The 24,018-nt window shown below is 46.6% G+C and overlaps 10 protein-coding genes across 10 annotated transcripts; 5 read left to right on the top strand and 5 right to left on the bottom strand.

Annotated features, from left to right (window-relative positions):
* Nucleotides 1–750: 750 nt before the first annotated feature.
* On the top strand, nucleotides 751–2,117 carry I302_101710 (uncharacterized protein; the record flags this gene model as incomplete). Its single annotated transcript, XM_019187088.1, has 5 exons — nucleotides 751–798; nucleotides 889–1,017; nucleotides 1,196–1,513; nucleotides 1,749–1,946; nucleotides 2,058–2,117. 5 exons carry the CDS (start codon nucleotides 751–753, stop codon nucleotides 2,115–2,117), a joined length of 753 nt encoding a protein of 250 aa, XP_019049966.1.
* Nucleotides 2,118–2,494: 377 nt separating this feature from the next.
* Nucleotides 2,495–3,035, bottom strand: I302_101709 (uncharacterized protein; the record flags this gene model as incomplete). Its single annotated transcript, XM_019187087.1, has 4 exons — nucleotides 2,495–2,588; nucleotides 2,682–2,762; nucleotides 2,831–2,921; nucleotides 3,002–3,035. 4 exons carry the CDS (start codon nucleotides 3,033–3,035, stop codon nucleotides 2,495–2,497), a joined length of 300 nt encoding a protein of 99 aa, XP_019049965.1.
* Nucleotides 3,036–3,523: 488 nt separating this feature from the next.
* Nucleotides 3,524–5,460, top strand: I302_101708 (uncharacterized protein; the record flags this gene model as incomplete). The annotated part of the gene is made up of 7 exons (XM_019187086.1): nucleotides 3,524–3,721; nucleotides 3,804–3,929; nucleotides 4,002–4,109; nucleotides 4,173–4,265; nucleotides 4,343–4,480; nucleotides 4,558–4,678; nucleotides 4,754–5,460. The coding sequence occupies 7 exons, from the start codon at nucleotides 3,524–3,526 to the stop codon at nucleotides 5,458–5,460; spliced, it is 1,491 nt and encodes a 496-aa protein (XP_019049964.1).
* A 1,181-nt stretch (nucleotides 5,461–6,641) lies between these two features.
* On the top strand, nucleotides 6,642–8,895 carry I302_101707 (uncharacterized protein; the record flags this gene model as incomplete). The annotated part of the gene is made up of 13 exons (XM_065869346.1): nucleotides 6,642–6,730; nucleotides 6,784–6,897; nucleotides 7,011–7,110; nucleotides 7,180–7,217; nucleotides 7,284–7,354; nucleotides 7,432–7,555; nucleotides 7,626–7,689; nucleotides 7,883–7,995; nucleotides 8,069–8,104; nucleotides 8,195–8,299; nucleotides 8,373–8,484; nucleotides 8,561–8,608; nucleotides 8,716–8,895. The coding sequence occupies 13 exons, from the start codon at nucleotides 6,642–6,644 to the stop codon at nucleotides 8,893–8,895; spliced, it is 1,194 nt and encodes a 397-aa protein (XP_065725418.1).
* Nucleotides 8,896–9,547: 652 nt separating this feature from the next.
* I302_101706 (uncharacterized protein) lies at nucleotides 9,548–11,597 on the top strand (the record flags this gene model as incomplete). The annotated part of the gene is made up of 13 exons (XM_019187084.2): nucleotides 9,548–9,618; nucleotides 9,685–9,783; nucleotides 9,848–9,985; nucleotides 10,051–10,121; nucleotides 10,197–10,320; nucleotides 10,395–10,458; nucleotides 10,532–10,567; nucleotides 10,644–10,756; nucleotides 10,827–10,862; nucleotides 10,928–11,032; nucleotides 11,115–11,223; nucleotides 11,281–11,352; nucleotides 11,424–11,597. The coding sequence occupies 13 exons, from the start codon at nucleotides 9,548–9,550 to the stop codon at nucleotides 11,595–11,597; spliced, it is 1,212 nt and encodes a 403-aa protein (XP_019049962.2).
* Nucleotides 11,598–12,989: 1,392 nt separating this feature from the next.
* Nucleotides 12,990–15,010, top strand: I302_101705 (uncharacterized protein; the record flags this gene model as incomplete). Its single annotated transcript, XM_065869345.1, has 13 exons — nucleotides 12,990–13,024; nucleotides 13,095–13,193; nucleotides 13,262–13,399; nucleotides 13,487–13,557; nucleotides 13,644–13,767; nucleotides 13,827–13,890; nucleotides 13,959–13,982; nucleotides 14,072–14,184; nucleotides 14,258–14,293; nucleotides 14,363–14,467; nucleotides 14,527–14,635; nucleotides 14,699–14,770; nucleotides 14,831–15,010. 13 exons carry the CDS (start codon nucleotides 12,990–12,992, stop codon nucleotides 15,008–15,010), a joined length of 1,170 nt encoding a protein of 389 aa, XP_065725417.1.
* Nucleotides 15,011–15,234: 224 nt separating this feature from the next.
* Nucleotides 15,235–15,890, bottom strand: I302_101704 (uncharacterized protein; the record flags this gene model as incomplete). The annotated part of the gene is made up of 3 exons (XM_019187082.1): nucleotides 15,235–15,240; nucleotides 15,306–15,479; nucleotides 15,594–15,890. 3 exons carry the CDS (start codon nucleotides 15,888–15,890, stop codon nucleotides 15,235–15,237), a joined length of 477 nt encoding a protein of 158 aa, XP_019049960.1.
* Nucleotides 15,891–16,525: 635 nt separating this feature from the next.
* Nucleotides 16,526–17,249, bottom strand: I302_101703 (uncharacterized protein; the record flags this gene model as incomplete). The annotated part of the gene is made up of 3 exons (XM_019187081.1): nucleotides 16,526–16,560; nucleotides 16,641–16,839; nucleotides 16,956–17,249. 3 exons carry the CDS (start codon nucleotides 17,247–17,249, stop codon nucleotides 16,526–16,528), a joined length of 528 nt encoding a protein of 175 aa, XP_019049959.1.
* A 690-nt stretch (nucleotides 17,250–17,939) lies between these two features.
* On the bottom strand, nucleotides 17,940–18,458 carry I302_101702 (uncharacterized protein; the record flags this gene model as incomplete). The annotated part of the gene is made up of 2 exons (XM_019187080.1): nucleotides 17,940–18,158; nucleotides 18,273–18,458. 2 exons carry the CDS (start codon nucleotides 18,456–18,458, stop codon nucleotides 17,940–17,942), a joined length of 405 nt encoding a protein of 134 aa, XP_019049958.1.
* Nucleotides 18,459–19,143: 685 nt separating this feature from the next.
* I302_101701 (uncharacterized protein) lies at nucleotides 19,144–22,690 on the bottom strand (the record flags this gene model as incomplete). The annotated part of the gene is made up of 3 exons (XM_019187079.1): nucleotides 19,144–20,242; nucleotides 20,318–20,477; nucleotides 20,620–22,690. The coding sequence occupies 3 exons, from the start codon at nucleotides 22,688–22,690 to the stop codon at nucleotides 19,144–19,146; spliced, it is 3,330 nt and encodes a 1,109-aa protein (XP_019049957.1).
* Between the last annotated feature and the right edge of the window lie 1,328 nt (nucleotides 22,691–24,018).

Here is a 24,018-nt window from a genome sequence, read left to right as displayed (position 1 = left end):
TCATTCAATCGCTTGAGCGATCCTTGATTCTTTGCAAATGAACCGTCTCGAAGTTTCTGGGCGGAAAATCGCAGCTCCGTAAGGTTCTGCTAAGGACTGCACGAGTATTCACAGAAGGGTGTTCCGGATCACCATACATTGAGTTGATATACAGGAAAAACATGATGGAGTTTGGTAGCTGGACTTATCATGACTCCACACCGCACGTTTCTTCATTCATTCTGTGTGCTGGCAACGGTTCGGCATCACCAGACACTTATGCGTGATGACTGTAGATACACATTGGATAAATCGCATAATTGTGCATAGTATAACGTACGGACTGGCGAGTGAACTTCTGGCGCAGATACCGCACACTCGCTGTGGGAAGGGCGTTGACAGACTAGAGTAAGATGGACATGATACCCTGGTTCCATCCGGGTCTGCGGTCCAAGGCTCTGCGATCCACGGCTCTGCCGTCGTGCATATTTTAGGCATCGAGTATCACGGACGGATATATACATCTGCCTCGACAGCCTGCGGGTGAAATTATCGGTCCGATCTTTATGCTAAGAGATCTGATAACGGAATGCGGATAAGTTAAGTTAGATTAAGGGTAAATATCCGATGAGCGAGATCTTGCATGTACGAGTACGAGTATTTGGGGACTACAGAGGTATTGAGAGCGGTATATAAAGTGTACTATGCAAGCCCATCTTTTCTCTTCCTGATTCTCAAATCAAATACACTCTGCACAAAGTCAACTACGAAATGACGAACCAGAATCAGAAATTCACGGATTACCTGCTCGAGAAATATGTGAGTTACCCCCTCTCCCAGGTACTCGACTCGTTGGAGGGGAGGAGGATGGCAGTATTCTAATCTCATGCTTTTCACCCGACTCAACAGGCCGACGATTTCAAGCTGGCCACTCAACATGAGTTCCTCAAACAATCCGGAGAGGGTAGTATCGACAGCGAGGTGTTGAAGGAATGGTTGAAGCAGGATTACTTGTTTGCTTATGAGGGAGGTATCAAGGTGGGTCTATATCTCCTTCTAGACATGTTCCTGCGTCCTACGATACCACGATACACAAGGCAGTACGACGAGTCTTCGTATTCATTTCGAAATGTAAACAAATACCATAAGGCAACCACTCCATACGGCTGAACCCATTTCCCCGCCTTGAACGTACCATGCTAACCCCACAACGCAGTACACCGCCTCCCTCCTCTCCAAACTCTCCCTCTCCCCCTCCCAAACCCATATCCGCCCTTTCCCCGCGTCCGACCTCGTCCCCATCTTAGGATGGAGCGCCACCAATCTCCTAAGAGAGACGGACTGGTTCCTCTCCGTAGCTACCGAACACGGTTTGAACGTATTTGACGAACAACCTCGCGAGAGGGATACTGACAAGTACGGGTTGTTGGGGGAGTATAGTCCGATTACCAGAGGGTATATTGATTATCTCCAGGTTATTGGGGCGTTGGGGGGAATTGAGGAGGGGATGATTTGTCTTTGGGCTAGTGAGAAGGTGGGTTAGGTTTTATTTGTCTATCGTTGAATGAGTGGAGAATGGAGCTGGGATAGTTGGAGAATACATCTCAAAAGGATATTTGTGGACTATGGACGATATCGTTCATTTGAATTGAATTAAAAAAGAATCTCATCAAACCCATCACTCATCTTCCTTTGACTGGCATGTGGACAAAACTCATTCACCTGCTCTGATTCATAAGCTAATAAGTGAATACTGAATTGTACCGCAGATATACAACTCCGCCTGGATCTACGCCAAAACCCACATCCAATCCAACCCTTCATCCAACGAAACTCAAAAAGCCCTTATCAAATTCTGCGATAACTGGACGACACCCGAATTTACAGAGTTTGTGGAGAGGTGCGAAAACGCTATGAACAAGTTTGATATTGAACTCGGCAGTGAGCTTGCGGAGAGGGTTGAGAAGGTGAGTTTTTGGGCGTCTTCTGAGAATGAGTTGTTCTTTGACTCGTTTCACCCGAGAGCTCTCGTGCCCTCAGCAATGCAAGTTATACTAATGCGCCATGTGACTGTATAGGCCTTTAAGACTATTCTATGGTACGAGCAGCGATTCTGGCCTGATGTTAAGGCCCATTAAATACAAATAAGAAGTGCCGGAAGGTCCGTTGTGGGGTTGATACATCACTAGATCAGTAGATTGTTAGATTCATAGAGTTCATGACTTGGTCAGATGGTGGGTCGGCAGTGTGGAAGAATGAACAAGAATCAATACATAAGGTAGTGTGCATATCCAAATAATGCGAATGAATAGTACAAATGTCAAGTAGTTTGACTAATTATGAGAAATGGTACCAGTCATGTATGCGGAACGATATTTCGAAGATGACAGGAGAGTATGGAGCGGATGCCGAGAAATGCTGGTGTGAACGTGGGAGAAGTAAATAGATAGGATGCTAGTGATGGTTGACCATAATATCGGGTACGAGACCGATTTGGATGGTTGGAAGGGTCACTCTAGAAATCGATCTTGGCATCAGACTTGACACTGGAGTTGGATCCTGACGAAGCGAGTTGAGAGAGCTGGGAAGCTAATAAGACGGGTTTCCCTCTGGATTGAAAGTATCAGCATACGTCCTCTACACAGCGGTAAGACCCATTGGTTGATGATGGGAATATTGGAAGATCGAAGGTCTAAACTCACTTTTGGAAATGTCTCTGTTTAGCTCCGCTCAATTTAGCAGAACATGGGGAAAGGACATTATCAGTAGGGGAGACTATCGAGCTGCATACCCGCATGACCAATCATGTCATTAGCTATCTCCCCTTGTGAGAGTGGAATAGCTGGCTCACGCTGGACCTCCTCGTCCTGCTCCTCCCAAGAGACCTTTCTTCTGGAGGAAAGAGGGTGGATGAGGTTGAGTAGGGGCGGCGGTGGGTTGGACTATCATATTTATACACACTCGATCAGCTATAGCTATCCAAGCACCTCACCTTGGTAGAAGACGGGATTGCATTACTCACCCTTGGACTGTTGAAGGACGTTGTTAGATGACATTGTGATTGATGGATGAGCTTGCTGGTGACTTACTGATGTAGTTTTAATGATGATTGATGATGTTTTACTCGTGTTATATAGATTATTGAGATTGAAAGGTGGAAGATGGAAAAGAGAAAAACAAAAACAACAAAGACAGCGGGACGGGATGAGGTGAAAAAGAGAGGCGCGTCCAAACAAAACACTGTGGGTACAGGGTAAATGGGCATAAATGGGCAAAACAGATAAAGACATGACCCTATCAAAAGTCTAATGACGATCTTTCTCTTTCGAATCACGAGCAATGTAAGTTGCTTGTAATGTTCATAGGTTATATAAACATATATACATAGCTGAAAAGAACGTACATCCACCTGGAACACCGACCAAAAGGAAGAACCGCGACAGGTATCATCGACTCGCTGAGAACAACCCGAGAAGCAATGTCAAGTATATAGAGTAGTGCCTTAAACTCGCCGATAATCACCCATCCACTTCCACTCCAAGCCATGTCCGCCCCTCCCCTTCCTCCCTCTCTCGCGCCTATTCCACCGCCTACTTCCTCATGGACTTTCACTCAGGGCTTCATACTAGGTCAAGCATCTTTCTTGATCATAGTCTTACTCTTCGTGCGATATGTGGTATTTTCACCTTCAGAGGAGATAGATGCGGAGGGGTGGAAGCAGAGGAGGGCGGAGAAAGCCAAGGTGGGTTATACTCCTATCAGGTGGCTTGGGTGTGTACCCTTCATGGTAGCTGTAGCTGACAACCCCTCCTCGGTATATTCAGAAAGCCCTACTTTCCACCACATCTGTTCCTCCCCCTCCTCCTGCTCAACTACTGCAGAAAACGAACTATGAAATGGCTACTCATGCTGCCGAGTCGACCGATTGGGTAAACGTGCTTCTAGCGCAGGTGAGTATCGTTCAGCTGATCCAAGGTCCAGTGCCGTAAGCCCCTTAGCTGACATATGTGACTCCGTTACAGATGCTGCAAGGCTACAGGAACGATCTGCTCTCTGCGAATGGTGAAGAAGGTGCGAGGCAGAGGATAGAGAAATGGTTGAATCCGACTGGCAAGAACCTCAGCTGGCTTGTGAGCTACTTGACCTTCGTTGACATTAAGGTGAAGTAGCTGGCACTGATCTTTGTGTCGTAGGATCCAATAGAAGTAACTTCCTTATCATTGGGCAAAGCGTACCCCCTGCTGTCCAATGCTAGAATACGGCCTGCTGATGGACAAGGAAGAATCGTACGTGAACCCTTTATCCCCTGTCAGCTGGCGATTGAGTGTTTGACATTTCAGCTGAGACTTGACCATCTGCATAGCGCGCAGAGATCGACGTAGATTACCTAGACTCAATCTCGCTCTCACTTTCCACCGCTGTACTGGTCAATTTCCCTAGACCCAGGTTCGCTGTCTTGCCTGTATCGCTGGGTGTGGAGCTGGTGTCAATAGGGGGAACAGTGAGTTCAGCTATGTTCAGGATCATTGACTGACATGATGGATCTCAGCTGACGAAGGAATGTAATTGGTGATATAGCTCAGTGTACAATTGCATGAACCCGTTGATGAGAGGCAGCATATACATGTTAGTTTGCTACCCGATTTCCACTTGAATCTCAAGACGACGAGTCTTTTGGGTAGTAGAGCCAAATTACAAGGTACGCTATCCGTTTCTTCCACTTCTGCTTTGTTGGGACTGAACAGTAAAAGCTAACTCGACCGACACAACGTAGATATACCAAAACTCGAGCAACTCATCTTATCCCGTATCCGATCCATCATCCAAGATCGCTTCGTCTATCCCGCTCACCTATCCCTCGCATTACCTCGTATCCTCTCGCCGTCCGTCTCTCCAACACCCCTACTCAACGATCTAGGCGAATCAGCAGTAAACGCCATGAGCGAAGCGATGTCGCAGGGTATATCGCGGATGGTCAACGATATGATGGGACCTGGTAATAGCCCAAGTATGGATAATACAACGGTTGACGAGGCGGTGGATGAAGGGATGTACGAACCGGTAGATGAGATTGCACTGTCCAGGGCGAGGCAGCTAGATAGGGAGGAAGGGATGATCACTCCCTCGGCTCCCTCTTCGAGGGATGGTTTTGCCCGTGCAGAAAGAGGGGACAGGAAGATACCTATACCACCGAACCTAGCTTCGACAACAAGCAAGATCGAACAGCCCATACCGCGCCGACCACCATACCTTTCAACACAGACTTCTCGACCCAATTCTCCTTCGATCACCTCGTCGTACAGGCAGATACCTGAACCTATACCTACGCCTACTGCGGCTGGTACACCGAACAATAACCAATTTAGATTTAGGGGCCAGTTCGCTTCGAACCCTCCTACGCCTGGAGCCGATGGATTGGGAACGATGCAGGGACATGCAGGGAGGAAGTTGGGGGTGTTCAATAGTACTGCCAGGGGATAGGTGTAAGCATAACGTTGTTCTCGTTTGGAGTGGACATGTGATATGGTTATGGATCTCATATGGGAGGGGAGGTGCTAATGTGAGTGGAGAGGGAGGATGACGAACCAATCAATGATTGTTAATTTAGCTCAACCAAGAGACACGACACGAGCTAGAGGCATCTAAAGGGGATTGATAATTCGGTATTGTCCAATGAAAGGACCAATACCCCATCTTACGAAACATATCATACGATCTCTTTCTTCCGGCTCGGCGACGTTGTGTATTGTGTGTATCTGTTTGGACCCGTGATCCAAAATAGTGGATGATGGACCTCATCGCTAACAGGCACAAAACATCCTGATCTTGATCTTGATCGTTTTGATCTGATTGATTGTCGGATCTCGGTACCGACATGCAATACCTCGGTTTACGAGACTAACGTCTGCGGTGTGAGACATGCTTCATACATCCTTTAGCAGATGTGGTTGAGGCGTGATATCGTCTAAATCATTGATGAGAAGAAATCATTGATGATATGATGAGATTCGAGATGATGAGCTTTGTTCCACCAGTATCCTTTCATTCCTCTCCTACGGATACTCCTTCAATCACAGAAGAAGTTGCGTACTGACGCATTGACACGAGATGGTCGTCATGGCCAAGCTTATTCGGGTTCGGACAACATGGCGACACGAGTGGCTGTACGTTACTCCGATCACAGATTAGGGTTTGAAAAACAATGAGCATCAATCAACCGCACTGTTCGTCTTTTGATCCGTTCTCCGTGCTCTATCTCGACTGAGATGGCTTTGATCATCATTGAACGGAATACTACGCCAATGATCTTCCTGCATAACATGCTGCATTATTCTGATGATGAGTGCTTGGGCCTTGCGTGTACAGGGGGGAAGGTACACAATCAAATGATATTGAATGTTCACATGCATTAGCCTTGCACTGGATCTACCATCATGAATGTCTGATCCTGACATTGTGCGATTTGATAAGCTACATTCGAATATGGTGTTGAAGTATAAAAGGGACTTTGGGGTATCGTCAGATGAAACCTGATGCTGGTGGATGAGGATGATCAGGTACATATTTTCTCGATCGTAAAACGTATCACCTGCTACATACCTTGAGCGAAAACGGATTCGACGATAGCTACCACTCGTCCGTGTCTGTCGGCTCATACCGAAATGTATCTCGACAGTGACCTTTCGCTCGGAGATGCTACCAGAGTGAGAGAATACGGTGGACCGTTCTGCGGAGGCCCAATAGCATTACAGTGAGTAGCTTGTACACCGACAGAAGACCTGCTGAGGTTGTTTACTGCATCAGGCTGGCTGCATCTGTTCCCGAGACGTCGTTAATGCAAGAGGACCTACTGGAGGCGGGGTTGAAAGAGCTGATAGGACCTCATAATGGATTGTTCATGGCTCCCATCTTGATAGGGTGAGTATTGCGCATAATATCCTCCTCTGGAGAGTTGCCGGTGCATCATCAGAATTCCGAGGCGAGGAAAGGATTGGACAGAGGGACTGATTACTGAGTCTCCTACGAATCAGCTTCGGAGTGGACATCTTCTTAGCTGGGATTATGTTGAAGCAACTTACGCTGTGGTGGAAATATGCTAGAGAGGATAGATGGTTCATTAAGATATTGATGGTGAGTGGCCCCTTGAACACGCACGAGCGAGCAGAGGGGTCAATTGATATTGTTCTGGGTGGGATACAGGGGTGGTGTACGGTATTTGGTATAATCGGGACGGTCTTGTCAGTCTTCTTAGCTCCCTCATCTTGAGATGGATCCAGTGGGCCTAACAGAAAACAAAATAATAGTAATCTGGCATTCTGTTTCCACATCTTCGTGTATAATTATGGAAGATACACCACCCTGGCGGAACCGAGCTGTACGTTTCTACACGAACACACATAGTTATTTACGCGATTTGAGGAATGAATGGCTGATAGATTGGCGTTGTCATAGGGAGCAGCTGGCTAGGTATTATCTCACCGCTTACTTCAGCTGGAGTCCAGATATTCTACACAGATAGAGCATACAAATTGTCGGGGCAAAATAAGCCGCTGGCTTTGACGATTTTGGCTGCCATGTGAGTCTATCGTACCATACCTTCAATTTCGACTGGATGGATTGATTTACATCTGCATGGCTTGTTTCAGCTTGCTATCCGTCACAGGGGGAATTGGAAGTAAGGTCACGAGTGTCAGTAATGCTGATCCTGCTGTGAGTACCCTCTCTTTCACCTGCCTGCGATGACGATAATATCTGACAAACTGTTGGTTGATACGAACATTGCTAGAAAGCCAAACTGGCGACTACGTTTATATACCTACTGGTGATCTACTTCCTTCTCTCACTTTTAATGAGTTCTTCTCCCATGAAGACATGACTGATCCCAGAAACCTGTTGAATGTAGACCGCCGGAGCGATGGCAGCGGATTTCATCATCACCACAGCGATCCTATGGTTCCTTTCGAGGTCCAAATCCGGCTGGGTTGTGACTGACAAAGTAGTCAGTAAGTTGTTGGCGTACGTGAGATAATGCTCTTGCATTTAACACTAACTCAAGGAAGCAAGGGTGAGAGAGAGATTTGATATCTAGCATTTCGGCGGAAAGTCAATTACCGCCCACCTTGTTGTAAGTCATTCAGTCAAGACAACACACTTCATGGTATTTCCACTGCACGTGTTATCGCTGATAAGCGAATTGTGTGTCAACATCGATCAGAGCTATAGCATTCCTCATCATATTCGCATACAAAACCACCAAAGCAGCTGCCAGCCCCGACAAAGTGGTCATTGACGTCACCTCGAATCTCACTATCTTCTTCATGTACGTCTCGCCATTCCTCTGCTCTTCGCTCATGAATTGGGAATGTGAGCTGATGATGGTATCGACGCCGTAGGATGGTCATACCCAAAACGTACATTGTCGGCTTTCTAGCCGTCTTAAATGCCAGAACGTCTTTGAGAGCGGTTTTTAGCAGTTCGAATGAACAGAGTTCTGGAAGACGAAAGGTCAGCTGCTATCATTGAAAACTTGTTTAGCTTAGGGTTTCACTGTGCTGATGTGAGACGTGTTATGGGTGCTCAGCACACCATGGATTTCCCGCTGAGTATCCGAAGAGGCGACACATCGGGTGTATAAATTACCACCGAGACGTCCGAGAGTTACTCGAAGGTTTGCTCTTGATCGTTCTGACGTAATGGAAGACAGATGTTAAAAGCTTATACTGTATGACCGGATAGACCGAGCCGCACAATCCCAGAAAACCATTCACACCGACCCTAGGGAATTTCAGAGAGAGGAACGAGGGCGATAAGCAGGTGGGAGTGGAGGATGTGGATGTTGAGAGTCTCAGGAGAGTTGGTGCGGGCTGGAGTGAAGCTGGGAGTAAGACTGGGCTAACGTGGCCTGATCATGTTTGACTTGGGTGGCCGAATAGCATATTGCTTAATCATCTATAAAGTAGGGAAGAAACGGTGTGAAGGGACGCAAATGTACCAGGGAATGAGATTTTCTTCTATCAGACAGTGATCAGTGAATGAAGTGAGAAGAAAAAACATCGACTTGCTCGCACAGACGCTTTCCACCCTGTCGTCTCGGAGCGGGACGTTTCATAACCCTATGTGGCAAGTGGCACAGACCTTCGTATCCCTACTACCCAGTAAACCTTGATGGGAACTTTTAGAATGCCTGAAACCATTCACGACGAGATGGTGAAGTCTGGGTCGACCAGCTCCAAATCCAAGGTTCAGGAAAGTATACCTATACGACAACATACGTACGGTATACGACCTGATGATCTCGTAGTTGAGGAACGTCGTCGTGTGTACTGCAATTCCGTGCCTTTGCCCTTTTTTCCAGATCATCCGCCGAATAGCATAGAAAGAAGTAGTGATCAGCAGATGAAGTGAGCTCTGTTCAGAGGATATATAAGCGGATGGAAACACTGTTTTGATGGTAGTACCCCACATGATTGCTTTCAATCCGTTGTGAATATTGTATATATACTTGTCTATACTGTAATCTCCCACCTCGACCTGTCATTTAACTTTACCTCGCCACCAACAAAAAAGAATGAGTGCCATCAGTTTGGGAAGTACTCTCACATGGGGCGATCCGACTTGCGGCGGACCGCATCTACTTCAGTAGGCATCAGCCTCTCCCATGTATCCCAGACTGCAATGCTGACTGCATGCTTCGTATGGTCATAGACTCGCAGCCAACGATACTTCTGCGGACGCAGTGGAAGCGGGACTGAAAGCGATCTTAGAACCTCACACGGGATTATATCTCGGTCCAGTCCTGATAGGGTATGGTTCACGTCATGATCTGGAGAAGACAGCTTCTGTGCTAAAGTGACGACGTAACAACCAGGTTCATAGCCGACTTCGTGCTGTTCGGGGTGATGCTCGCTCAACTTGTCAAATGGGGTTCCTACGCTGTGGAGGATAGATGGTTCATTAAGATTACTGTGGGCTGGTGTGCGTTGTTTGGAACCATTGCGTCGATCTTGTGAGTATGCCGCTCCTGATGGAGCAGGTCACCAACGATGCAATGGCTGATTCGCTCCACCATAGTAATCTGGCTTATGTACATTATGTCTTCGTGAATCACTTCGGGACATATGCGACATTCGCCAGTGCAGATTGTGAGTGTCATTCAGGCCAACACCCAGATAAGATACCATAGTGTAGTTGCGCTAACCGAACGTACGGAATGGTAGGGAGTTCATGGCTTGGTATCATCGCTCCTCTAACTTCGGCTGGAGTACAGGTATTCTACTGTGACAGGGCGTATAAGTTATCGAAGAACAACAAGCTGTTAGCAGGAGTAATTATGTCTTTGATGTAGGCGTCTCATACCATACTGATATTGCACATTGCATGGATGGATAGAGTGCTGATGTCATCTGGTGATGCAGCATCACTTCGGTCATAGGTGGTATAGGTAGTAAGATAACTTCAGAATCCGCCACCCAGGCTGCAGTGAGTGTTTTGTTTCACGGGCAGGGACGATTACTTCAGCTGTAACTTACAGTGTACTGATCTTTGGCTATAGGACGCAACAAAAGCTACCATCTTCATTTACCTCTATGTCAGTCCAATCTTACCTGATCCACCATTGACCGCAAGGACGGCAGCACTGACATTATTGAGTCTCCCTGATATAGACCGCTGGGGCGATGGCAGCGGACTTCATCATCACCGTCTCCATCATGTGGTGCTTGTCAAAATCGAAATCCGGTTTCGTGCAGACCGATCAAATTGTTAACAAGCTACTTGCGTGAGTACAGCAATGCGACCCAGATCCCGACGGTATGTCTTGATTGACAATTAACGGGGTGATTTAATAGAGTTTCCGCTGAGACTCAACTGCCCCCTACTCTCATGTGAGTCTCCACAACATGTACCGCACCTCCTCATTGGGTTCTCGTTGATCTCTATGATCCTGCAGGGCGATATCCTTCCTTATCATCTTCGCATACAAAACTACCAAAGCGGCTGCTCATCCCGATCAAGTGATAATTGACGTAACCTCGAATTTGACCGGGTTTTTCATGTATGTCGATACCTGCTGGGACTACAATAACAAGTCAAATCTGCAAAATATAGCATTTGCTGACGAGAGCTCGAACTTGCAGGATGGTGATGCCCAAAACATATGTTGTCGGTTTCCTAGCCGTTCTGAACTCCCGAATGAGCTTGAGAGCAGTCATAAGCTCCAAAGACGCTTCGAGTCAACAGTGGAAAGTAAGTGATTTCTTTCCTTAGTAAAGGCAATACCATGCTGAATACCGAATTATCTAGCATAACACCTACCAATTGCGGAAAAGGACTGTAGAGGGCAACGTCAAAGTGACTACCGAGACTTATATACAGGTAAGTGCTGCCAGTTCGCCTCCGCCCATCCAGGTGGAATTGAACTAATGTTTTTCCTATGTTGACGGTAGGACGAGAGATATGATCCCGCTACTAAGACAATCGCTCGTCAAGAAGGGTACATCAACAGTGCTATTCCTGAGGAATCAGGTGAAGAAGAATCGATATACAAGGGAGAGTTGTCTAAGACACCGCATACCTCTCAGACGGGGCTCACTTTCGCAGATGCTTTGAAAGACTCATGAGTGTGATTATCGTGGTTGTAAAAATGTCAAGTGATAGTTATCAGACATTTTGTTGGTCAATTTTACCTCCAATAGTGGCCAATGTGACCGGTCATTCGTATGCACAACACACGCTATTTGACACTATTTGTCAATGCTGAGGATTATCCTTTCTGTGTCCATCCAAAGGAATGTTAGCCACCCTTTCAAATGCACACATACTTTTTAGCTCAACAGTCAGATCTGATCCGGTTGTCGTCAGGCGAATCTCATCAATTTCCCATTTCCCTGGCCGTCTCCGCCCGACTTCGGAACCGACAAGATTCTCCTCGGTCTATGCATACATAAGTAGGCGCATAGCATGTCATCCATGATTGGCAGACACGCCTGGAACAGCATGAGAATCTGAAAAAATAATGCGCATTGTTCCTCATTCAGTGATGCTCACCCCCATCCTCATCACTTAGAATGAACGACGAGGAAGAGAGACAGGCACTTTGACATGTGAGAATCGGTCTCGACAAGAAGGCGTTTGGCGTCATTACTCCCATCAAAATATATTGATTGATAATCAGTGACACAGAAGGCATCAAGTCTTTTACGGTATCATATCGAGAGCTGCAATCACCTTTCAATGGTACATACCATGGGCATACGGATACTTGTAACGATCGAGCCGTGTGTATTCAGGGAAGTTAACGTAGGTACACAATCAAAATTGCGTGACATGTGTGGTACTGTATTTTCACATGTACTATAAAAGTGAATTGAGCTACGGTGGCTTGTATCAGTTTGATGATGGCTTGGAAGATACTACGTACCGTAGCGTTGGGGAATCCCTGAACATCCTAACCAGCTGATTTGCGAGGATACAATCAACTCGGATGAATCGGAGAAGAGCAAGAGCAAGGATGCGCCGCATCGTCGCACAGAGGCTCGTCACGTTGCTTAAACCGCCCAATACCCTGGGTGGCATGTGACACAGACCTCCGAGTTTTGTGTCTGCCAGTGCCTTTACTGAGATCGTTGTGGGGAGATGTCGGAGTCTGGGTCATATTTTACCTTCACTGAGAAGAAGATGTGGTATACTTACTAGCAGTTGATTGTCCTTGTGTGTATAAACTTGTATGTCGGTGTCAGGAATTTTGTCGTGTGTACTGTGTGTCTGTACCTTTTTCTCCGATCGCAAGCAAAAAAGGAGGATCAGCAGATGAAGTGAACTTTGAGTTGTGGATATATGAGCGTGAGAAGAACACGATTTCTAGCTAAGGTGGTCCGTTCTGTGATTTATCTGCCTTTGCCTTTGACGACTTCCATAGGTATTGTATATATACCTGTACATAGAACACCCATTCCCACTGCTCAACCCCCATCTTCCATTTGTACGAACTCTCTTTGCCTTCTCAAAGAAAGATGAGTTCAGGCGCAACGGGACCAGTTTTACTCCAGTGCGTACCCAAGACCCGGCTGTATACATTTTGGGACGAACGACTTACTGTTTTACACATGAATCATTAGGCTCGCACCCAGGGATGCCTCCTCCGATGCTATGGAAGCTGGACTTAAAGCGATTTTACAACCCCATACGGGACTGTATCTAGGTTCAATTGTAATAGGGTATGTCCTCTACCGGGTGCAGCTCTCGGCCCCAGCGTACATGCTAATGTACTGAACCGGTGTGAAAGATATACGACAGATTTTTTACTGCTCGGAATAATGCTTACCCAACTGGTCAAATGGGCCTCATACGCAACAGAAGATCGTTGGTTCATCAAGATCATTGTAGGATGGTGTACTTTGTTCGGAATTCTTGGCTCCATATTGTCAGTTCACTGAACTTGATTGAGTGTGATCAAACAGAAAAGGACCGTCGACTGACGTGCTGTGTTTTTGTCACTCGCGATACGTAGTAATCTCGCCTTTGTATTCCATGTTTTCGTTAAAGACTTTGGGATATATTCGAGTTTTTCTAGCCCCGACTGTAAGTGATATTACTATGAAGCCCTCAACTATATCGTCATCAAATGACCCTACGCGGAGTAGGCTGATATCTTGTGATTGGAATAGGGAACTCGTGGCGCCCGATAGTTGCTTCTCTCACTTCGGCTGGAGTTCAGACGTTTTATTGTGATCGGGCTTATAAGTTATCAGGGAGGAATAAACTGTTAGGCGGAGTAATCATGTTGTTGATGTACGTGCAGCCTTCCGTAACCGGACATGTCGAGGGCTGATACCTCCTTTTCATGCCAGTCTGACTTCAGTTACAGGTGGTATAGGAAGTAAGATAACCTTGCAGTCTTCTGCCTCATCGGCTGTAAGTTGGCTTTTGCCAGCTTTGTTCGTCGTAAAAGAACTGATCGATTCGTCTGGGATGGAACAAAGGCTACAATCTTCATTTACATTTATGTCAGTTTGCTCTCGCCCTTTCTACCACATACATCACACCCCTGCTGCTTGGTCAGTAGTACTAAACTCGACTATCTTGTATCCGACAGACCGCTGGCGCAATGGCTGCCGATTTCATCATTACCGTTTCGATCATGTGGGGTCTATCAAGGTCGAAATCGGGCTTCGTCCAAACCGACCAGATTATCAACAAATTGCTTACGTGAGTTGATATCCCCCTACAGTACAGTATACTAGCGTACCGTTAAGGCTGATGCCAGCTGGCCATTCCTCAGAATCTCTGCTGAAACGCAACTTCCTCCTACTCTGCTGTAAGTGGCGGACAAAATCGATGACAACTGAAAGACGGATCTTGTGTTGATGACGTTATCTGCCTGTAGCGCCATAGCTTTTCTCATCGTTTTCGCATACAAAAGTGCCAAAGCGGCTGCTCATCCTGGTCAGGTCATCATTGACGTCACGACGAGTCTCGACGGTTTCTTCATGTTGGTGCTTTCCATACAAACTGCGAGATAAGGCGCTAATGGTAGATCAAAACTTGCAGGATGATTATGCCCAAAACTTATATAGTAGGATTCTTGGCCGTACTGAATGCGCGAATAAGCTTGAGGGCCGTCGCAAGCACAAATGATGGATCGGGTCCACAGTGGAAGGTGAGTTTACCTGTTCTTTGAGCTTGATCATTGAGATAGTCATTAATCAATTGAGAACCACAGCAAGATAGCTATCAACTACGAAAGAGGACTCTACAGGACACTGTCAAAGTGACTACTGAGACTTATGTTCAAGTGAATATCAACGTTCCAAAGGTGAGGGGAAAACGCTTACGCTTTCGTCTTGTGTCGTAGGATGAGAGATACGACATAAAGACTCGCAGTGTGGGTCAGGAAAGGTACGGCCACAATGGTAACGCGGGAGACTTAGGAGAGGAAGATTCGATCTATAAAGGAGAGTTTCCAAAGACACCACATACCTCCCAGACTGGACTCACTACTTCTACGGATGTGTTGATAGACTCTAGGGTGTGAGCAACATAGACATGGTTGAAGGATTATAACGGGAAAGCTCATCTTCAATACAAGATGATGTGCCAATCTGTCGCCTCGTCCAGCAATTAAGGGAAATCTTTGTGGGATGCATTATGCATTTTAATCTGGCAATGTACGAGTATACGGACTGGTGATCTACATTTCATGACATTCACTGTGATGGTCAGGGAAGAATGCAGTTATGTGAGAAGGACCTGAAAGTGTCAATCCTAAATCACGATCCAAGTCGTCATCAGTATTTCAACGGTACTAAAACTCAGCATCGTGCACTCACCCATCCAAAATTTGGCATATTATCACAATCGGACCTACATCCGCTCTCGTCCTTGGAGCAGGAGAGCGCAACCGTACCGGTGCCTTTATCCCCTACAGAATTTTTCCAAGGTGACGCAGTGGACAGATCGAATTTGTAGCTTCCTTCGAAGTTAGTATTGATTCGACCTCGGCACTACAGCACCCCCTCTCAACCGATCAGCCTCCTTCACTCTTCATTCAATATCAAGGCTCTCTCTCCATGCCTCCGATGGCCAGGAGGAGGATATAGATCCAAAACATCGCTCACCTTCAAATGCCATTTCAACACCGATTTCTCGGGACTTTCAAAGACATCCCACCAGAATGCTTTATCGGTATGTTTGTTAATCCCAATTGTATCTAAGGTTTCTCTCTCCCAATGCATTACAAACTCTTTTCCGGCCACGACGCTCTTGGTAGTGACGTCGACGTCGACGATTCTGGAACCTCGAGGGACAGCCACCACGATCTGGGCACTGCGATCGCCTCGTTCATCGAGGGGAACAGAGAGTGCAATGGAGCCGAGAGAGAGGATGGAGAGGATGGTTGGAATGTTGAATAACATATTCGATATGCTATGTTGTGTATCGTGATGTATTAGATGTTGAGATGTGATCAGTCGAAAGGCACTAAGTATAGTACTTGTTGAGCGAGTATCACACTGTAGTGAACATCGTATCTCAGTGATTAAGGCGGTTTTATATCGTCGTCGGATTGGATGTGATCCACACACCGCCACAAAAGTTTGATGTAAGGAATGGGAGTAGTCCCCAAATGGTCGACTCCTGATCATCGAGTTAAAGATGAGTCCCCTTATATTTGTTGTGATGATAATGAAAGGAGCCCCATTATTCATGAGTCCCCTTGTACTTCGTAATGGACGAAGCTCCGAGGGGGTCCGAATGGGTCCACCTGTACAATCGTTATTGATGATTAGCTTCACAAGGCGTACCAACAAACCCAAAAAATGTGCCGCCCCAGCCTACCGCGAGGGTGGGAAAAGGTAATGTACGATGATTGTAATAGTCCCCTGTTGAGTCAGCAATCTCATGCTGCGATCAGGTTCGAGACGAGCCACTCTTTTCCTGAACTGCTTTGCTGAGCATACCATGTGACATGTATCAGAATACATAAATAGCACGACATCAATCATAACATATCCTACTTTATCTCAATACAGTATCCAACCGTACAGCTCTCCTATCGAGATTCGTGTGCCGTCCAGGAGTAGGGGCCTAGTAACCTACGAAATGAAAGCAATGCTCAATCAGCACCGCAGACCTGATTAGTAGTGTAAGTCAATGACCGAACTCACCTTTCCCATCCCATCCAGGAATATTATCACATCCCTTAGCACCCTCTGGCAAGACACGTTTCGCGTCAGCTTTAGGACAGATGATACCTATGTCAGTTTTGGCGTCCATCATCCCGCTGGTGAGTGTAACATGGGGTGAACCGGTGTTGAGTCCGAATATGGCTGTTCCTCTGAAGTTCATGTTGACTTCGACGTAACACTGTGCATTTGAGATAGAGACATTAGCTCACCTTCTCATTGATAATATCTCGCCTCATTGGACAGAGACGATGCATCCGCCAAGTAGATAGTACCAAATCCAGGACAGCGACTTACAGTCAAATGATAAAGCTGTTTCCCAAACCTCGACCCCTCTTCAAAGACGTCCCAGTAAAACTCCTGCTTCCCGCTCGGAGCACTATCTTGGGAGTTGGACGGGGAGTTCCTCGTAAAATCAAAGGCCGAAAATCCCCCATCGAGCGCTACGTTCTTGAGATCCTTCACATGGGAGATCCGCGTATTGGAGGATGTGGAGATCTTGACGATTGATTCGTCCCGCTTAGATAGGAGGGGAGAGGCGGATGATGAGATAATCAAGGGCAAGAGGACGAGGAGGTGGGTGAATAACATCTTGTGATTACTATTCAGTTATGGGTATGAAATGATGATGATACTGGTCAACAGTATTTGCTATGGGGAGTAGAAAGTGCGTGAAAGAAGGATGGCGTTCCAACGTGGACACGCAAGAATCTTTATAACATGATTCGACCGGAAACGAGATTGCACCTGAAACGAGAACTGCCACCTTAGCCCAATGTTTCCACACGTGGTCTCCGGATTGTATGGTGGCGATTCTCGTTACAGGTACAATCTCGTTTCCGGTCGAATCATATTATAGTCGACGGTAGGTAACTCTTTAGCGATGATGGGTGGAATAATGAAAGGAAGGAAGGATGGACAACATCTGTCTTACCCCGTTCATCAACTGCAATTACCCCTGGATCCACAAGGACCAGATGACGGCGACAATACCTTTTGAAAAGGTCTTCAGTTGGAGATGGAGCCACGGTGACAAGGCTTTGCTGCGGAAGATTACAAACATACAGAGCGGCTACTGACATTTGCAAATTGTTGCTTATGTTTATCATTATCACATACTACGGAACCTTGACGGCACACTGTATCTACAAATCATCATTCGTTTGACCTCTCTATTGTTCTTGAAGCGCTTAGTACCCTATAACTCAAATCAAGTATTGCTAATCAGCACCTCATGTACGATACCATGAACTCTCTGATGGAATGGTAATGTAGCGCAAACTAACCTTGATCATCCCATCCAGGCATCTGCTCACACAGATTCTTCTCCGCTTCCCCGGCCAAGCCCGCGACGGCACACTGCCCCTGACTCTTTGGACAGACTACACTGACCGCCTCTTTTGCGGTCAGGTCCTCACTGGTAAGTGCTACGTAAGGGGATGTCAGGCGAAGTGCGAATTCTGCGTTACCACGGAAAGTCTTGTCAACTTCGATGTGGCACTGTGAAGGTGGGATTGATGATATGATCAGGTGACGTTAACGCCCTTCTCTTGGCCTATCTTATCTCATTGGACCATATATATAATCAAGAAAGATCGATAAACTCAGACCCACATTCAACCGATATAATCTCTGACACCCCCGCCCCCCCTCAAAAGAGGTACATCCTTCCCGATCATATATATCCCATATGAACTCCTTCTTGTCCATTTTGCTCTTATCCTGCGAACCCTCTGGAGAATTATAGGGGAACTCGAATATCGTTGGATGGTCGTTTGTCGGATCGTTGGGTTGGATCATTCTTGTGTTGATGTCTTTGGGTAGGGACAAAGTTATTGTTGTTAATTGTCTTGCCCTGACTGACTCTGATAAGAGAGAGCAGAACAGGGGAATGAGGGGTGATAGAGATCTTGGAAACATCATCGGAGTGGATTGGGTGTATGATGCAGTACTGATCTACAGTATTCGACTATTGCAGAGCCATAGGATTTATGGTAAGCATAAGTCGATTGAGCAGGGACAGATCAAGTCAAATAACAAGAATGAACCAGTACGACGATCATGACTATTAGAACAGGGTTGGCGTGGTGTGCCAGGTGGTTCATACAGTATCCTCCATTTCCTTTTTGCTTTGATACCTACTACCAAAGAATCTCGGTTAACGGTAGGTCCTCCCGGCTGATCAATCCTTTCACTGATCCCAGCAGATCGTTGCACGATACCTTGCCATCCTCAGTTGACTCACAGTGTAGGGTATGTTGCCGAGCTCGCTCTGGTTTTCACTAGTCACTAGAAGGTACAGTCCAGTCCAGTATGAAAGGTACCTGCTCTACATCACTTGACACTCAGGTCTCGCAGTACTAGTACACTGGCCTCGCTCCAACACGAAATATCATCCCTACAACCCATCGAAGCCTACTTCCGCGCTCAGAAAAAGTCAATATCATACATACATGCATCGTCTACCCTATACAGACCTAAATACCTAACCACTAATCTCCCCCTCCTCCGCACCAAGCAACCACCCCACCCCCCTGACCAACGCCCTCCTAGCCCCCTGCCTTACTCTCTCCGCCTCGTCCATCCCCTGCCCCACACCCAGATTCTCAAACAGTTCTTTCGTCCCATGCGATCTCTCACTGCCCGTCTCAGACCGGGCATCGTCCTCCGTACCAGAAGCCATACGGGGTGTTGATATACCTGCTGGCAAGCGTGATCTCGAAGTAGTCCGAGAAAGATGGAAAGGCAATTGACCCAATACGGGAGACGCGCCATTTCCCAGATTAGGCGAGTAACTCCTGAATTTACCGGAGAGGTCTAATGCAAGTTTGGCAGCTTTGGCGGCTGTGCGCGAACCCAGTACTCGTTCTTCTCCTAGTCCTAGTGCTACTTGCGACTCTGTCTGAAGATCATGATGGGGATGACGGTGCGTATTAGGGGTTATGCCAGTCTGTCGTCTCCTCTTTAATGCCTTGTCGAGCTTTATTCTTCCCTCTTCTAATGTCCTGTAACTGGCCAATATCTCCGGTATGGACGATGAGGGACAAAGTTCGAGAGCGTAGGATATCAACTGTATCTTGGAGGGTATGTCGGAGTAGTCTGGGGTAGTGGAAAGGGAGTATGATAATTTCCATAGTTGATCTTTCAACTGCTTCTCCCTATCATCCTCTTGAACTGCATGAGGGGTATTGACGGACTTGACAGATGAGATAGAACTTTGATTTCTCCTATGTCCACCCCTCCTTTGAACCTTTCTCACAACCGCTACTACATCCTCCACGCACTCTTTCGTCTTGGTATAATCATCGCTTCCAAATGCAGCTTTACCAATCATGACCTTGATCAAACCCTGATCCACTTCATCTGTCGAACCGAGTTTGCTGGATAGGTCCAATATAAGCTCAGGATATCTGTACGCGTCTTTCGAGCTGTCGAGCACCTTTTGGATGAGAGATAGAGGATTGGTGGTATGTCTAATCTCTAGTGGAGTGAGAGACAGCGAAGGGAAGGTGGAGAGTCGAGAGGTGGCTTCGATGAATGATTTTTCGGAGAGTATTTTGGATGATTGATGGGCGACCGCGAGGCTGCGTAGATATCAGCTCAAATTTTCGAGTCACGGAGATGAAGGATGTCTAGTCTGGGGTAGAGTTCTGACTTACCAATCATATGCCAGCTTCATCTCCCCAGTGTGCAAGTTCCCATTCTCCGCTTTCAAGTAGAAGTCCTTAGACGTTTCCAATACCACTTCTTCGATCATCGAATCGTCTATTGAGTGGGATTGTTGTAGTCTCTTGATGATCTTGCGAGAGACATCGAAGTCTAAGCCACGTCACAAGGAATCGTCAGCTGGGTCCTAGCAGGGTGATCATACGCAAGTAAAAGAAAGGTGATGTAAAAGTCGGACAAGGAGTTGCGAAGACGAATAGACGGGATACGACGGGTAAGATCTAAGACAACTCACTTCCAGAACTCAGCACTCCACCCAAATAAACCCTCGCCCGCTCCCTCCTATCCAACATCCCCAGCGCCCCCCTAAGCGACCCACCATCTTCGTCCCCCCCACTCAGCCTGCCCATATCATCCCACAATCTCCTCCAACCATCTTCCTGCAGATTGGCATACTGCTGCTTCCTCACCAACCTCTCAGCTAGTTCCATTTGATCTTTACGGTTCTTACTGGACGATAAGAGGAACTTTAAACCAGTGTATAAGCCCCATTTGGAAAGTATCTCGCCCGATTCCAAGTGCACATCCAGTATATCCAGTGTCCTACTTAGGCTGGAGAATGGTAATGGGTGAAAGAAGAGATACAAATCTTTGGAAGATGGCAACTCCCCCTGACGTTGGATAGTGGTGGGAGTGAGGAATGTGGCGATAGATTCCAGTGTGGTCAAAGTCAACTCTTGATCCTGAGTTGGGTCCGTACCCTCCAATTCCCATACGGGTAGACATTCGAATATACCCGACATCACTTCCCACACTCCCCTTGTTTTGTCTTCTGTGGAATATAGTAAACTCAACGCTATTCTAGCAGTGTCGAGGTCATTCTTGATAATTCGTTCGTTGGACGGTAAGGTCGCTTTTGAAGCTTCGAATATTGGTAGAGCCAGTTCCAACGTCGGTAAGTCCAGGATACAATCGTATAGTAATCTCTCTACTAATCCTGTGTCGGGTTTCCCGGTCCTTTCCAGACGAGATTCCAATACGTATAGATAGGGTAGGATGAGTTTACGGATATCTCCCACTATAGATTCAGGAGTGGAGTTCGATAAGTACCCTTGGATGATTTGGGTCTCGCTGGATTTTTGCCAATTACCTAAAGTCCATTGAAAGTGCTGAGAGGGAGACAAGTTGGAATCGTATACCAAGCGAGAGAGGAGCGATAGGTCTTCTCCTATCTCGTCTAAACCATTTACACCTAGCGAGGCGCCGTGCTGGACGTAGGCTAGTTGGTTGTCTAGTATGCCTATCGAGTCGAGTGAGAGGATATGGTCGATGTACCATTGGGTCAATTCGGAGCTTGAGAGGGGTTTGAGGCGGGACGGTATCATGGGTGAGACTAGTGTGATCGCGGGAAAAAGGTATACTGCGGATAGAGCGGTAGATAGAGAGGATGGGGCTGTTATTGAGGAGAGTAACCATTTCTCTAGATCGTTGTCGCCCAATGCGGGGAGTAGTCCCATTGCTTCCAATTCTGTCGGACTGACCCATCCTGGAATAGCTTCTATTATAGCGAATCTATATGGGTACACTTCTTCGTGGTGTCTTTGACACACCGTTTTGAGAGCAAATAGAGAGGCTGTAGAAGCTAAAGCGAGGGCTGAGAATGGTATAGGCTGAGTGAGAAAGGCTGATAGGGTGATAGTGATAGAATCATGAGTCAATTCAGACGGTGTGGAAGGTTCAACAACCAATTTTGATATTTTGACTTCTGGTGAAGCCTCGGTCGCCCAAGGATCGTCCAACAATGCAGAGGGAGTGTGCGACGATGATCCTTCTGCGGTGTCAGGCTCGCCCCATGGATCGTCCAATTCCATCTCATCTCCTCCTTCTTCTTGAGGCACTTCAACCTGTTCGGGTATGTCTTTCGATATCTGAGCGGGTCTAGGTGAGATGATATTCCACGTATCTATCCTGCCCTTGATCTCCTCCAAATACGTCCATCCCCTCAAGATCTCTTCTCTGTTCTTTTCGTCTCCTATTATCCTCCGTAAATCAGCCTCATCTATCTGTCCATCTCCAACTTCTTGCTGCAATCTTGTATACTCGGATTCGCCTCTACTCTGCCCCAGCTGGATGATGAACCGAACCAATCCCTCATCTTCGATCTTCCCAGAAGATATCAGCTCTGTAGACAAAGAGACTGCCTCGTGGTCTGATAAGGGTGTTAGAGTGTTTTCGATGGCTGTAGGTGTGACTTCGTTGGGAGGGAGAGAGAGGAGTTCAGTCGGTGTAAGTGGGATAGAAGTGGGAAGGGGATCAAGGAGGTCTGTCGGTGTTGATGTGGATGGCTCCACTTCTTCTGTCGCCATACTGAGCTCTTGTGGATCTTTACTACTGATGTATGCTATGAGGTAAACATGTAGAATAGAGAGCTGTTCAAGCAGACATGGATCTGCATGCTGTCATCGTATCCATGTGCTGTATCGAGTGAAATGAAAACATCCAACGTCATCGCTTTTTATCCTCATATTTGTTCATGACTCCCACTTAAGATGGTGTTCAGACTGACGTTTCAGATATTTAAGCTTGATTTTAGCCTCGTCCCCATGGATGGAATCATTCGGGTATCCGAGACACTCTCATTCATGACTACCAAACTGACTTCCATAGAAGACGTTGCATTCAGTCTCAAGGTCGAGGTGGTTGAGATGTGGTCAGTTGAAATATCCAACTATCATTGAGAACGGGTTAAGTGAATGTAGTACAGTGAGTGGTGTGGCGTATTTTTGCTACTTCCTAACTACCCCCGTGTTAACGGTAAGATTATCCACTATTTGATGCTACCACGCTACTGCTACTGATCAAGTATCATAAGCCACGAAGAACCATGCCATGACTGCTGCCCCACACCACAACAACGCCTTGACAACGACCCGAAGCTTAATCACGAGATAACGATCAAAAGGCGTGTTTGGGACGCCACTTTGTACGCCAAAGTGAGGTTAAAAAGTTACCAAACGTGTGGGTATTTCGACGTATGAGCACGTTTGGCGACGCCTTGGTACAGTGAGCAGATAATCGTACTGCCATTCAAGAAGAAGAGATGATTATGCAACGTCGATCGTGAATAGCGATCATCGCATGAGCCAAGATAGCGTAAACAACTATCTTAGCTTTGGATTTCTCTGAAAAAAGCAAACGCGTCGAATGTAAACCAGCAAAAACAAAGAGAGACGCGTAAACTTGAAACTCTGAAAGCGGGGAGAAAGGGGTATGATTATTACCTGTTTTGGTAATTCAAGAGGTGTATTTGTTTACGGCATAGACATGTCCGGTTGAAATGTTCTCCTTAGAAAAAACTATGAGAGTGAGAGTGTATGAGAGTATGCCGGTCCAAGCGTATTCCATCAACAACAACACAAATGGACAAAGACAGATGATCGATCTCATAAACAACTCTCACGTATAGTAGTATAGTGTATCCATCTTGATCGTACTCTCAGTTATACAGAAGATACTCTTACAGGTTAAGACATCAACAAACACCCAGTCGAATGAATGCGGTGATATAGTGCGTTCGATCCAACACACAGAGACAAAGACAAAGACAACGAGAACACAAGGCACGCTTGGATCACCTACATCTCACACCTACACCTACACCTACACCTACACCTACACCTACAACCAGATACTA

Source organism: Kwoniella bestiolae, chromosome 1 (genome assembly GCF_000512585.2).
Source record: "Kwoniella bestiolae CBS 10118 chromosome 1, complete sequence".
NCBI classification, from domain to species: Eukaryota; Fungi; Basidiomycota; class Tremellomycetes; order Tremellales; family Cryptococcaceae; genus Kwoniella; species Kwoniella bestiolae.
Note: the sequence above shows the minus strand (reverse complement) of the source record. Positions and strands in the feature narration are given on the sequence as shown.